The sequence below is a fragment of the Podarcis melisellensis genome (genome assembly GCF_964234715.1).
Source record: "Podarcis melisellensis genome assembly, chromosome: 6".
Taxonomy (NCBI): Eukaryota; Metazoa; Chordata; class Lepidosauria; order Squamata; family Lacertidae; genus Podarcis; species Podarcis melisellensis.
Genome location: NC_138538.1, coordinates 2781802 through 2797412, shown reverse-complemented (window position 1 = coordinate 2797412; position 15611 = coordinate 2781802). Strand labels below are relative to the sequence as shown.

At 42.8% G+C, this 15611-nt stretch overlaps 1 protein-coding gene across 2 annotated transcripts in view; it reads left to right on the top strand.

The window, feature by feature from the left end:
• The first annotated feature begins 6 nt into the window (after window positions 1–6).
• The window catches only part of ASXL1 (ASXL transcriptional regulator 1), a 31591-nt gene continuing 15986 nt past the window's right edge, over window positions 7–15611 (top strand). For both annotated transcript variants that reach the window (XM_081916637.1, XM_081916636.1), the window contains exons 1-4: window positions 7–124; window positions 11400–11482; window positions 14733–14841; window positions 15303–15423. In XM_081916637.1, the coding sequence (XP_081772763.1) occupies window positions 65–124; window positions 11400–11482; window positions 14733–14841; window positions 15303–15423 (373 nt within the window). In that variant the 5' untranslated portion in view covers window positions 7–64. The remainder of the gene's footprint in view (window positions 125–11399; window positions 11483–14732; window positions 14842–15302; window positions 15424–15611) is intronic.

The following is a 15611-nucleotide window of genomic DNA, read 5'->3' as shown; positions in this document are numbered from 1 at the left end:
CCTCCTCGCGCGCGCGCGCCTGCCTGCCGGGAGCGCCCCTCGCTTGTTTCCCCCTCGGAGGAAGATGAAGGAGATGAAGCAGAGGAGGAAGAAGGAGCGCACGTGGGCCGAGGCTGCCCGCCTGGTGAGAAAGTGGGGAGGGGGGAAGAATAAGCCCCTCGCGTGGGGGGGGGTGTTATGGGGCTGAGGGCTCTTCCTTCCCTTTGTCACTGTGTGGGGCGGGGAGGGAGGAGCTGCTTCCCCATGGAAACGTTGCAGGGGTCCTCCTCACCTTTTCCAGGTGGGAGAGCTACGTGGGCGCAACTCCCCCTCCCCTCTCCCAGGTGACCCCCGTGGGGTGTCATAGAAGCACCTCCACGAGGATGGGCGTAAGAACGAGGGTAAGGCCATGCAGGAGGTTCAAAACTTGAAATTCCCCCCAGTTCGGTCTTTGGGGCTCTTAGACCCTGCACAGGATACACAAAGTGGAGGTGGGAAACGTCTGAAGCCCTCCTGGTGATGCTGGACTACAACTCCCATCATCCCCTGACCGTATTGGCAGTGGGAGTTCAACAGCAGTTGGAGGGCCTTGAGTTTCCCCATTCCCTCTCTGTCATAAGGATTCCAGAAGAGCCCGGCTGCTGGATCAGGCCAAAGATTTGTCTAGTCCACCATCCTGTTCTCACAGTGGCCAACCAGACCCCTTGGCAGTAAGTCCGCACAGAGAACCAGAATGCATCTGTGCTCTCCTGGATGTAATTCTTAACAGCTGGTATTGAGAGGCATGCTGCATCTGACAGTGGAAGGAGAGCATAACGGTCCTGCATAGTAGCTATAGATATCCTTGTGTTCCATGAATTTTTCTAATCCACCATTAAAGCCACCCAGGCTGGTGGCCATCATGCATTGGTAAGAAGTGTCATAGTTCTGTGAAAAAGAACTTTCTTTTCTCTTGACCTTCCAACTTCATTGGATTGCCACAGGTTCTAGTGTTATGAGAGAGGGGTAAAAGCTTTTTATAAAGTTCTGAAATGCCCCAACTTGACTTTTCTCCAAACTAAAAAGTCCCAAATGATGTAACTTTTTCTCATAGGAGAGCTGCTGCAGACCCCAGTCATTTTTACTGCTTCCTTCTGAAGTGAAATGACTATACACAATACTCCAAATGTGGTCACATGTCCAAGGTGCTCACATTTATGTTTGTGTGTAGGTTCTGTGAAGGCTGTGCTAGTAGTAGACAAGTTCATCTACAAACAAATGACAGTTGCTTTAGTCTCCCTAGAATAGGGAGAAACACAATACAGTGGCACCTTGGTTTTCAAACGTCTCTGTTGACCAACATTTCGGTTTTTGAATGCTGTAAACATGGAAGTAAATGGTTTGGTTTTAGAACACACCTCAGAAGTCGAACTTGCCACGTGGCTTCCGTTTTGGGTTTTTTGTTTTCGAACACTTCAGAACTCAAACGGTCTTCCAGAACAGATTACGTTCGAAAACCAAAGTACCACTGTAATAATATTTAGAGGGGTAGCCATGTTACAACACAAACATAGCCATGTCTACTCAGAATTAAGCCCCATTGAATTCAGTAGGACTTACTCTAATGTAAGTGGGGTTAGTATTGAAATCACTATGATACAGCTGCCTTGTGGGTAACTGATGAAATGGGTCACAAGACTGAGTGTTTTTACAATAATATTCTTCACATTTGTATAATGCTTTCAAATGTTCAAAATGATTCATATGCCTATAATGTAAGTTAGTGTTTTCCCCAGATGGACAGGATTAAGGCTGAGATAGACGTGTGTCTGAGGCCAACTTTTAAGTTCATTGCACACTTGAGATTCAAACCCAAGGACTTGCATATTTGTAGCTCAACCTCATACCTACTGCAGCACACCAGCTTTGCAATAAGGATCCTATAATGGGAAGAGAGGAGCCCGTCAGGAAATAATGAAGCATTGGACTGGAATTCCATTTTGTGTATTTAGAAATTTTTCAATGCAACAGGGATTTATACTTCATTCATTCTCCATAGAGCACTCCCTCAGGATGCAAGAAATTTGAGAGCTTGTCCTATAATTTATACTTATGTCATGGGGCTTGGAATGAGTTACACAGAAATTGTCTGAAGCATAGTATATGGTTGCACAGTTCTTTCCACATTAGAGGCAATATACAATGTGGTAGAATAAACTTTTTTTGGAAAGATTGTTTCTGGTTCAGGGTAAGAAAATGAATTTCCAAGCTCAGAGTTAGTCACCTCTGTTTTCCTGATATATACTTGTCTATGTGTGAGTAAAGAGTCATTTCTGTTTAAGTTCATTCATGTTGGCATAAGCATGTCAGATACAGTGGTACCTCGGGTTACATACGCTTCAGGTTACAGACTCCGCTAACCCAGAAATAGTGCCTCGGGTTAAGAACTTTGCTTCAGGACAGAAATCATGCAGCGGCGGCATGGCAGCAGTGGAAGGCCCCATTAGCTAAAGTGGTACTTCAGGTAAAGAATAGTTTCAGGTTAAGAACGGACCTCCGGAATGAATTAAGTACGTAACCAGAGGTACCACTGTATATCTGTGTTGCCTGACTATGATAGGGACTTTTAGTACCATGATAACACTGTTACTGTATATTGTATATTGTATATTGACTTGCCGAGCAGATCAAACTCAAAGAATGCCAGGTGTCTTTCTAGATGGAGGCTATTTCTCACTTCATTAGACATTCCTCTACCTGTGACATACATGCGATGGAAAGAGAAGCTAAAATGCTACTGCCAGGTTTATCTAGAGCAGGGGTCAGCAAGGTTTACCGGCCATGGGCTGCATCACTCCCACGGAGATCGTCCGTGGGCCGGATTGGCGCAGCGTGATGCCAGAAAGCGCATCTGCGCATGTCTGTGGCGCCGAAAATCGCTTCTGCGCATGCCCAGACGCCAAAAATCACGCCTGTGCAAAAGCGATTTCCGCGTCTGGACATGCCCAGATGTGATTTCCGGTATCTGCACTTGCGCAGATGTGATTTCCAGTGCTGCTCGGAGAGTCGCTGCGCTGGTTTAGCACAGCACGCGGGGGACTGACCAAGCGGGTGGCTTGGTTCGGGGGCAACTCGTGGGTCGGTAAAATGGTCTTTGTGGGCCACATCCGGCCCATGGGCCACACGTTGTTGACCCCTGCTCTAGAGGCAGGGGCACTATCTCCTCCCCACAATATGTGTAAAGAGAAAAGTTTCTCCTATGTAGTAGTAATTGGTACACACATTGCAGATTTGAGGCAGGACTTGGGAATCTCTTACAGCTGTTTAATACATTTTAAAAAAGAAAACTCAATAAAGCCTGGGAAACTTTGTCTGCCCACTGGTTTTCATCTTCAGAATGACATGGGGACATCTGTTTCCACATTTTAAGCCTTGCAGCAAAGGGAGAAGAATTTTGCCTGCTGTTGTCATTTCCACATAAGATTCCACAGTGACAAGTTGCTGCAACCTCTGAGGCAGGAAGGCATCCCATGGAAATTGTTTCTTCTGCTCTGGATGTTCTCACATTCGTAGTTTCCCATTGGCTGAAACAAGGAGGTGAAAGTATGGGCCACTATAGAGCATTGGTTCATTTCTGCCTAGTGCTATGCCTGGCAGAAGCTGGGAATCATTTTCTCATGTCCAGTTGGGAAGGACTGTTTCTTAAAGCAGGCTTGTGTTTTCCCCTTTTATGAGAATAGGTGATTTACCATTTATTCTCGCTCTCCTTCCATAAGAACTGTATTGAAATAGTCTGCCTGGCTCATACATTTTGGTTAGTTGAGGTAATTTTCACTGTCCTTTTTACAAAGGAGAAACCTTCTTTAAAGATAGAGGAAGCCACCTGTCCTCTTTCGCGCAGGGATAGATTTTTAACAAGGGTTTTAAAGGCCCACAGAAGGAGTTATTTTCCAGAAGACAGTGACTTTTTAATTCCATTTTCTTGTTCACTGTGAGGGGTGTTCATGCAGGTGTGAGGGAGATACAAAGGTTTTCATTAATGGTTGAGAGAGTGAGAAGTGTAGACTCTTAGAGGCGAATGCATGTGTGTTCCCATTTATGGTAAGAAGTAGGCGTTCTTCCTGAGAAAGCTGCCAGCAGTTAGTAGATGCTGATTAAATTTCTCAATATTACTAAAATATATCGCCTCTAGGTATGGGCAGAATTTCTGGCTTGCTTTGTTAGAAGCTTAAGGAAACAATTTTGTGGTGTCATTAGAAGTAGATAAACTAGCAACCTTTCACCTCTGGAGCGGAGCCATGTTTTTGATAGCTTCAGTATTATACTTACTTACCTAGGACTGACTTTTGACTAGGCATGTGTAGTACAGTCTGTAAGAGTGCAGTGGTATAGACCTGGACTTAACCCCAATGGCACACGATGGGAGTTCTTCCAACTAAAAATGCATTGGATTTTGCTCCAAGAATCTGAAGCTTCTCTGCTTTAGTGTTTTCCAGCACTTCCTGAGATCAAACTGATTTGCATTCTGAGGAATGTTTCAGGAATTTACTGTGTGGTTACAGTTGCAAAAAAACGCTTCTCCCTGCATGTGAATTGTGAAATCTTAAATGGAGGCATGTCCTTTCTTCTTTTTGGTTTGCACTTTAAAAATAACAAAGCCCATCCATTCTCCACTCCCAGTAATAAAAAAAGAGGTGTGGAGGAGGGGATATGCAGAATTGAAGCATAATTGTATCTATTTAGGGGACAAATTCCTCAGGTGGGCGTGTAAAACCTTCTATCCAAACTCTGATAACACTTCCCTCCTCCACTCCAAACTAGAGATGAGCAATAACATTGCATACATCAGGGGTCGGGAAGGTTTACCTCACCTGGGCCGGTTCACTCCAGCGGAGATTCCTACGTGGGGGGGGGGGGGCGTGTCTGTCCGCAATTTCCATTGTCGGCATCTGTGCAGACATGTTTTGCGGCGTCAGCGCATGCGCAGACGCAATTTCCAGTGCCATGGAAGCGAGTCCCTGCACCAGTTTAGTGCAGCACGTGGGGACTCGCCGAGTAGGTGGCTTGGCTTGGAGGTAGCTCGTGGGCCAGTTAAATGACCCCCGTGGGCTGCTTGTGGCCCATGGGCCTTAGGTTGCCAACCCCTGGCATACACCATGCTCAGTTATTTGCAGGCTGGATCATGCAGCCATCTGCTTTTACTGTGCTGTTTTCAGAGGCTGGGTTCAGGAAGTAATGTTTCCCTTGTACTTAAAAAAAAATAGGTTGAGTAGGGCAAGTTGTATGTGGCTGTAGTCTGGATGATCTGTCTTTATTGACTGAGGATGAAACTTTTCCGTTTTAGTTGTTGGTTTCCTATCTTGGACAATATTCGCCCTCTGCTCGACTGTCTAGTACAGAAGTGTGTACAGTCACACCTTGGTTTTCAAACAGTTTAGTTCTCTAACGTTTTGGCTCCTGAACGCCACAAACCCAGAAGTGACTGTTCCGGTTTGCGGACTATTTTTGGAAGTTGAACATCTGACGGGGCTTCCGCGGCTTCCAATTGGCTGCAGGAGCTTCCTGTAACCAATCAGAAGCCATGCTTTGGTTTCCGAACATTTTGGAAGTCGAATGGACTTCTGGAACGGATTCCATTCGACTTCCAAGGTAGTACTGTACTTGTTTAGCTGTGTTCAAGTTTAGTACAGTGGTACCTCAGGTCACAGACGCTTCAGGTTACAGACTCCGCTAACCCAGAAATAGTACCTCGGGTTAAGAACTTTGCTTCAGGATGAGAACAGAAATTGCGCAGCAGCGGGAGGCCCCATTAGCTAAAGTGGTACCTCAGGTTAATAACAGTTTCAGGTTAAGAATGGATCTCCAGAACGAATTAAGCTCTTAATCCGAGGTTCCACTGTATTTAGTGCAAGAGCATTCATACAGTCATACTTATTCTGTCCACAGGGGCCACAAAAATGCCAGTGGCAGCCATGCACTTAATTCTGGAAATTGCTACCTGATGCTTCCATGGATGCCCAGTATAAAGTGAGATCTTGTCTCCTTTTGTATCAAGCACAAGAGACTGGTCCCCTTCCAACATCTTATGGCATGTGGAAGAACCTGAGGGGTGGGACAGAGTGCTTTTGCCCCTTACTTCATGCCAGTTTTTGCAGGAAAAGCAGTGGGAGTATTACTGACCTTCCCCCATGCTTGTGAGTACCTCTTGCTTTAGTCCTCCCATTAGGCAATTCCAGGCATTAGCTGGAGACTCTCATGATGCTTTGGACAAATGAGCTGCATCTATCAGAGTGCTTGGAGGGAGGGGGAGAGACACACAGTGATGATGGCAACCAAAATTTTTGTCCAGCTCTGAAACTTCTAAAGTTTTTAGACTTACGCTTTTCTTATAAGAAATATATATGCCTGCCACTGAAGCATGATAACCATCTTAATGTAGTGGAGAGTCCATAGAATTTGCACTGGGGAGGCCTGGGTTCAACTTTCCACTGGGCACCTCACTCTTATTCTGGAACAGCTACTGTTTCTTAGTTCTGTACTTCACTTCCTAAAATAGTTTAGCATCCACAGCATATAGCTGGAAATTGTTCAGCTTGATGAAGATGTTAACCCAGTGTGTGGTAACTGCAGAAAGGGCAAATTCTATGCTAGGGATCGTTAGAAAAAGAGTTGAAAATTACAGGGGTACCTTGGGTTACAGACACTTCAGGTTACAGACTCCACTAACCCAGAAATAGTACCTCGGGTTAAGAACTTTGCTTCAGGATAAGAACAGAAATCGTGCAGCAGCGGGAGGCCCCATTATCTAAAGTGGTGCTTCAGGTTAAGAACAGTTTCAGGTTAAGAACGGATCTCTGGAACGAATTAAGTTCTTAACCTGAGGTACCACTGTATATCACGATAGCTGAAATAACGAAGGAGCTACGCAGAGGCGAACGCAGCATGTCTTGGCAACTGCTACTACTTAAGGGTCTAAAACTGATAAATGATACTTTGATCAGTGACCTCATGGTGATTGTCAGCAGTAGGCAAGTCAAAATGCATCCAAATGAGACCTTTACTTTTGGGTTTGGCTACCAAGTGATGGTATATGCCCCCCCCCATATACAAAAAAATTATTAGAAGTAAATGAAAATTGCTTGTTGTTGTTGTTTAGTTATGTCCGATTCTTCGTGACCCCATGGACCAGAGCACGCCAGGCACTCCTGTCTTCCACTGCCTCCCGCAGTTTGGTCAAACTCATGCTGGTGGTTGTATTTGACTGAGTTATTGATAGGACTAGGAAATTCAGAAACTCTGTCAGGCTTCTAGAGTTTGAGCGGGTAGAGTTCCTTACTGTTTGTCATTTTCTTCAGGTGCAGAGTGACACTGAGCATCAAGGCAGCTTTGCTTAGACGCTTCCATCTGTATTTTATACACTGATTCTCATCTTTGTGGGTCAAACACTTTGCTTGGACACCTGGCATATGTTGCTGCTTAACCACTATCTAATGCCAGCAGCATTCAAATAAAGCTATCAGGCGATACCAAGAGGACAGGGGCAAGGTTGCAGGGAATATAGTCACCTGCCTTGACCTTGAAAATACTGAGATTGAATGGGTGATAAGTCCCTATGTGTACCTCAGTCCCCTTGCTCATCTTGCCCATGCCTTGCAGTCCTCTTAATGTCACAGCAGCAATCTTCTTGTGAGAAGACTTTGCTTTCCCTTGCTCTGCGAGTGAACTTGCTTATCAGACCAGTATTGCTTTTTCCCCCTTTTGTCTGGAGTCTTCTTAATATGTATGGAGCATCATTACCTTTCTATTTCTGGTTTGTTGCTGGCTCAACCTCAGGTTAGATTATCTGCTTAAAGGCTTTCTGCCCCACACCTGGTTTGTGGGTTGCTTTCAAGCCGACTGCAAACCCATTCAAAACAGATCTTTGTATAAGACCTATGTTTTTTGCACATACCTCCTCATAGTTTTTGAAACGTCTTCTTCATTTCCCCTGGGGGCCTTATGCATTCTATGCACGCAGCTTCTAAGAAAAGTATTTTAAATACACACAGTTGGAATGATACTCAACACATGCCAAAGTCAAACTGCTAATCTGGGTAGCAAACTATCTGGAGGAGCTGCAGCCCAAGATCCCCTGGTGTTTGGATCATCATAAACTGAAAATATTTTCAGGCAGTACTTCCGACTCTGCCCTGTTTTTAAGTTATTTCCCTTACACAGTGATCAAAGAACTGCTTCAGAAAGCTCTTTGTGAAGATAACATGTGGTCTGAAAAGCCAACAGGGGGGCTAGTTTCATATTTATATGCCATTTGTTTATGGGATAAGGGGTTAGCGTGTTTTTTTTAATGCATTTTGTGTTCTCATTTTGTATTTTTATGTTGTGAACTGCCCTGCGATTTTCGGATGAAGGGCAGTGTACGCATTCATTCATTCATTCAATAAATAATAATAATAAAATCTGATATCAAGAGTAGAAATCTCAGAACTCTTGTGATTTGTTAAACAACTGTTTCCTTCCTTCGTAGTGTTTTACCCTTTCAGATGTGATGTGTACTATAGTAAACTTTAGAGATCAATCTACCAAGCCCTTTTGCTGAGCATTCATTTTCATTGAGGCATCCACAAGATATTTGTGGCTTGTTTCCTGTGATTTTTATGACTTCCAGTAGACTTATTCACACGCTCATAGATATTGTGTGCACTACTTGTAATACTGGTGAAGGTAGCTAGCAATCATTACAATGTCTGGCGAAATTGTGCCCCTTTGGAACATCCTTCTATAGCTTGGTGTTTTTGTTCATGCTTTGTTTTTGCCCTGTAGCATGACATGCTTTATATTTAATTTGAATTCTCAAGTTCTACTTAATCTCACACGTAACTGTTAGAGAACGGGTTCATGTGATCCATTGATGTGCAGCTGCAAGCTACATTTCTTTCTGGGTTAATGTTCTATGTGTGATTTGTGTCAAAGGTGTCCAAGTGTCTTACCACGTCAGAGCTTAACCCTTCCACCAGGATCTTACTTCCTTTTTTCACTGATGAAGGCTACCTCTTTCTGAAAAGTGCCCTGGAGTCACTCTTTATCCTTTAAGGAGGCTGGATCACTTAAGTCTGTGTTAGTAGTTGTCTTTGTTCAGAATTAGAATGGCTTTCCTCAGTGCCTTATGGCTTATCACCTTCTTTTAGATCACTTGTTTAGATTCCCTGGGAGCTTCTATTAACTTTAGGTGTGTGTTTCACAGTTTCCATTTCCTAGCCAAATAACTTTATAATTCACAGCTCTTGGAGTATCACGTACTGAGAAATGCAGAGCTGAGGGCTATGGATATAATTTGCTTTTACCTTTCCTAGGACGTGTTGGCAGATTCTCGGTTACATGACAGCAGGATGTGTGGTTCAAGTTGACCTTTCTCTTTGTGGAGGTGGAGATTCACTGGTGGCTACTGACCTGCATTCCTTTCCAACAGAGATGCCCCATTGATGCTGTTTCACCTCTTCAACTGGCCTGCAGCTGCTACTCCCTTGGCACAGCTTTGCAGGAACTCCATTCTTTATGTTCTCACATGCACACAACAATTAGTGTTACCAACTTGTCCTTTTAGTGAGACTGTAAGTGAAAATTGTGGGCCTCAAACTCTTTATTTCAGCACTCTCTATTTTTGAGAGTACCAGTAGGCTGAAATAAGAGCTTTAGGTTACACAATGGAATTTATTTCAATAACATGTATAGTAGCTTACAGAACACCCATGAGGTCATCTCTTTTTCCATTATCGTGTTTGTATAATTTGAAATGATACTTTTATCTGGAAGAAGAGTGTGTTTGATCAAAAGTAGGGGGTCCCCTTCTCAGCACAGGTTTGTTTCAGCGTCTTTGAAAGGAGATGCTGAGAAATTCCAAATGTGTCTCAAGAAAAGCTTAAGAAGTCGACTTCTAACTTGAACTGAAGAGCTTATATCTTTTAAGCCAGAGCTGGAGGCTTATTATCATTGCTGCTGTCAAAATATTATCCCGTGTACTTTTGAAAATCTTGCCTTCACAGTATCTTGTAGCTACGATATGCCTTCTTACACTGTATACATTTTTTGAAAAAGGGCACTGAAATAAAAGTGCAACCTTTCATGGTCATGGTCCAGTCTGTGGTTGCCTGTTGGCGAGTCAATTGTTTCACCAGGGGACATTGACAGTTTCATAGTCTGAGAGGTCACCTGTTCATCCAGTGTACTGGCAACTCTGTGATTTTTAGGGCCAGAGTTGATCTGTCCAGGAGGGCAAATAGTATCTTGAAGGAAAGCAATTTATATTGGGAAAAGAAGCGGGGGGGGGGGGTATAAACAACCCCCTCCAAACACCTTGGCCCTGCTTAAGTTGAAGAACTCCCTCCCCACAGAGTGCGGGACCTTCAGTATATGGCTTCCAGCAAATGCTGAAGACACGTCTCTTTACTCTGGTTTTGACACTTGAGGTTTATATTTTAAGGATGCACCTTATTTCTGTAATTGCAAGTTGCTTTAAACTGTTTTTAATAATGTGTAACCTGCCCTGGGACCTTAAGGTGAACATTGGGTAATGAATTATTTATATATTTTAATAAGAATAGCTTCCACTGCCTACTGAATACTTTTTTATTCTGGCAGGCATTTAATTGATGTTTTGTTTTATAGTTTGTTTTATAATTTTTAAAAAATCTGTTTTTTGTACTGTAAAGACTATTGTAGTTAAGCAGTGTGTAAGTTGCTTAAATAAATACCATATTTTTCTGTGTACAAGACGAGGAATTTATATTTTAAAAATTATGTTAAAAATTGGGGGTCGTCTTATATACATGGATAGTGCAGTGTGGGGACGGGTGATTGGTTCCTGCCATGAGCAGCAGATTGCTATCTGCGATTGGACGGGCGATTGATGGTCGCGGCAATGGCTGTTGTTGATTTGCTTCCACCACGGCAATTGGGTGGGCTATTGGCAGGTGCTGTTGGTGACTGGGCAGATGATTGGTGGCTTCGGCAACGTGTGATATTGTCTGTGTCTGTCTTTGGGATTTTCAGCAATCCCTCTGGGCATTTCCCTTCAAAAAAAGCTCAACAACTTTGGGCAATCCGTCCCCTATTTTTTAAATTTGTAGTCCCCCCAAATAGGGGGGCGTCTTATACATCGAAAAATATGGTACACCCACACACCAGTGACTGCTTTTAAAATTGGTCCGCAGTGCAATCCTGTCTCATTGAGCTTGGCCCTTCAGCACTGGATGAAATCTTGCCAAGCGACTCATTTCATTTTGAGTCAGCAGGGGCTTGCATTGGGAATGTTATGGCCTGAAAAATCCATGTTTGATAGCTTTGTAGAAAGGCTAGGCCAGATTCTCTAACCCTTTATCTTCAGTTTGAATGCCTTAGGCTTGGGGTTTACATGCTAAGCTTGAACTATTTATTTATCTTTTCAGGTGCTGGAAAACTACTCTGATGGACCCATGACCCCAAAACAGATTTTGCAGGTCATAGAAACAGAAGGCCTAAAGGAAATGAGGTTGGTAGTGTTCTTCGTGTTTAAGTTAAAAGTATGGTGTAGGATGAAGTTGACTTCTTTATTTCCTCTAGTGCACCTCTTCCTTGCCTTTAAAAAACTGAATTTGGTCTGAAAATGTTCCATGTCATACTTTAGGTTCAATAGGTGGATTTCCTGGATCTGTTCGAGAATTATTTTATTATTATTTTTTCAATTTATACACCGCCCTACACCCAGAAGTCTCAGGGCGGTTCACAAACAAGACCACATATAAAATCAAACCAAAAACAATAACCCAATAGCCCTGCATAATCCAGGCATGTCCAAAGTCTGTTTGCGGAGCCTAATCCAACCCCTAAAAAACCCTCAAGAACTTCAATCCTAAAGAAAGCTCAACAAGTTCAACCTTAAATAAAGTTTAACGACTTCAATCCTAAAAAAAAAGGCCAACAACTTTGGTCGGCCTGGGCCTCTGAAAAAAAGTTTGGACACCACTGGAATCCCATGCAATGCATAGGCTGAATTGCAAGCACTCTCCACCCCCCCAAAAAAAAACAACACAAAACCACAAAGCAGTTACTTGTGGAATTGTCCCAGGCATGATGAGCAGGTGAATTGGACAAGGCTAAATGTCATGTTTAAACCCAGTGGAGTTAGTTATATCATGCTGTTGTAAAATGATCACAGAGACCTTGTACTTCGATGGCTCTTAACCGTTTTTGTCCATCAGGGTGTTCGTTAGGTTGTATGATCATTGTTGCTCTTTTTCACCATGTGAACCTTTTTCCGAGGGATTGTGGAACAGCCTCATTACTCTGCTGCTGGAAGAGCAGCACCGGTTGCTGGTTTGATACTAGACCAGGTTCAAGGCACTTGTGTTAATTCACAAAGCCCTAAATAACTTGGGCCTGAAGTATGTTACGCACTGTCTGATTTCTTACGTTCCACCTTGATCGCTGAGATCCTCTGATGGGACACTTCTGATGGCTCCCCACGTGGCCCCTGAGGTTTTGCCGGCCATCACTGTGGAACTCCCTGCCAGTAGAGGTTTGGCAGGAACCACCTCTCTTCATTCAGACATCTTTTGAAAACTATATTGTTTAGACAGGCTTTTATAACATGAGTTTTCTTTGTTAATCAGTGTTTATTGATTTTCATCAATAAATGTTGTACTGTGCCTTGAAATAGTTCTGTAAAAGTATGGATTCTAAATATGTAAATAAATAAATTTATCTCCCCTCCCTCCTGAGTATAAAGTGTGTTATCAAGGCAAGAGCAAACAAGCTTGTTGTTGTTGTTGTCGTCATCATCATCATCATCATCATTTATATACTGCCCTTCATCAAAAGATCTCATGGCGGTTTAGGTAGAGATCTGAGCCCCTACATTTATCCATGTGCATTTTATTGTTGAGTTAAAGATATACTACAGACAGAGGAAGGAATTCAGCACTGTGCTATTGCAAGTATTCAGTCAGCGCAAGCTTTTCATCTTGTGGGAGGGCAGGGTGGGGAGTCCCATTTCACTAGCAGAACTTGTTTCACTGGCTTCTGCTAGTGCATCTGATTAGTTGAATCTGGCCCGTAGTATGTTTAGTACACTCTGACGCTGTGTTTTGGGCTGAGATTCAGTTATAAGACATTTCAGAAAATGTTCAGAGTACAATCTTTCATTTTGCAACACCTTTAACTGAGACAGGAGCTTAAATGCAGGAATGAAAGTGTAGACTTAATTAGATATACCTATAGTCTCCAGTTGCATTTAATAAGGAAGAGAGTTATTTGCAGATGAGATAAATAATTTTATTTGCACTTCAGAAGTAAAGTGTCCCAAGCTGGCTATACCCTTTTACTGTTTTTTTGTCTGAAATAGCTTATCTCCCACCTGGAGTTTGAATATTTTGTGTTAATTCCATTCTGTTTTCTTTTGATACATCATTTCCTCTCCACATGTCACCGGCATTGCTATGGAATCACTGCATATCTACAGAAGGTAAATTACTTTCTAAATAAGGATGGGGCCTCTGCAAAAAATTGTCCTCAGGAATTTAAAATGTTTCCTCCTGGATTTCATTTCATTTCAATTTATTTGCCACCCTGGTACAGATCACAACTAACTTTGCTGTTAATTCATTAGAAATGATAACAAGTTGTGCTTCTTTATCAGCTTAAATAATCTTACTGGCTCTTTATTTTGAAGGTGTGACATCTTTTCAAAGTAGCTGCACCTGACAGAGCACTTTACGGGAGGGGGGCACGGTGATGATGGTGTAACATCTTTTCAAATTGCTTTTTTTCCCACCCAAAGAGCTCTGCTTTCTATGTTTTGTATTTTCTGTGAATGCTTCTCTGTAAAAGGGGTCCCAAAGAAGAACATTTCATCCATTGTTACCATGTTCACGAAGCCAAGGCAGTTTTGTGTTGGGATCCAGCATAGCTAAACATCATTCTGTCTTCTCATTCTTTCCCAACATTTGATATTCCTAAAGAGGCAAACACATATTTGCACCTCCTCCTTGCCTTTGGCATTCTGAAATAAAAGATCATGTTACAACACAGTATGGTTTAATTTAGTTTAGTTTAGGTAAGTTTAGTTCAGTTATTTATTTATACGCCACCTTTTCCCCTGATGGTACTCAAAATGTGTTTGCAGTGATGCGAAAGCATGTGGAATAGAAGGTGTGCCTTGGGCTTTTCACTTAGGAGCCCAGCATGTAGGCATAGCCAGTGGCTTCTTCAAGGAGAACTCCGAACCACACAAGTTTGGATGCTTCTCCCACTACAAGCTGAAGGATCTCTCTTATTTCCAACAGCAGCCAGGGAAATATACTGGGGAGGAGTGAGGCAGCTTGTTCCTGAAAAATGTTTCTGCCCTTCACCATCTCCTGTTTAAAACAGTATTTTAGAATCCTTATTGTAAAATTGGTCTTGACTGGACAATATAAAATTATTTGGCCAGAATTTAACTTCAGATTGCATTGCACACCTTTATGTTTCACAAAATAAAAAACAGTAACTCTGGGCAAGTACTGAGGTATTTGGTTTGGTAGTGATTATTCTGATCAGGGAGTTTGATGAAAACAATATGTTCTTTATGCCGTGCAGACAGGCTGAAAGTGTCTTTTCAACACTGGGGTGTCTTGCCTTGCTGTGCTGGGTTGGGGTGGCTGAAGTAGCAGAGTTTCCATAATAATTTTCCAGTTAATTATAAAGCAATGTGTGTCTGAGCTGCCATATCCAATGATGCATTTTCCCTTCCTTCCTTCCTTCAGTGGCACATCCCCGCTGGCCTGCCTGAATGCCATGCTCCATTCCAATTCAAGGAGCTGTGAGGGGCTTTTCTACAAACTCCCTGGGCGCATCAGCCTTTTCACCCTCAAGGTAAGACCAGATTGCTCTTCCTCCACACTAGAGATTTGGCAAAGGTTTAGCAAGCTGGCAAATATTGAATGAACACCTGACACATGATAGAATCTGTTATCTGGACTTTCTGGCAAGCTGGGCTCACAGTCAAAGCTAACCTGCTATTCAGCTTACATATTCTAACCTGCTTACCTATTTTGACCTGCTGTTCAGCTTATATAGCACTCATAAGATTTTTAAAAATTTGAGCATTGGTGCCATAAGACCTACTAACCTGACACACAGCATGATTTTTTTTTCTAAAGCCGCTGCTTAAAGCAGCACTTTTAATCAAAGTGGATGGATCGAGATTAGTGTGTTTGCTAACCCATTAACTAGGTATTGAACATCAGGGTTCCCTTGGGTTCAGTATTATCCCTGTGATTTTCCACTTTGATTCCTAAGGGGAAATTCACCAGAGCTTTGATTGGTCTTTCTAGAAAGATGCTGTGCAGTGGTCCCGGAACCTGTCTGCCCCTGAAGGAGAAGAGCTGGATGATGCTGCTGATGCCGAAAGCAGCGGCTCCAACGAAGCCAGCACTGTGAGCGGCGATAATGACAGTAAGCGCCTGCTTGGCCGAGTTTTTATTTAGTTAACAGAATCTGTATAACCCTCTCAGCAGTTTACAAAAAATTACTGATAAAAATCAGAAGCTAAAAACATTTACCCCAAAATGTCAAAATACAAACAGTCATCACAAGTTGAAATATACATTATAAACTAAAATGATGTGTGCTTCAGATAGAAT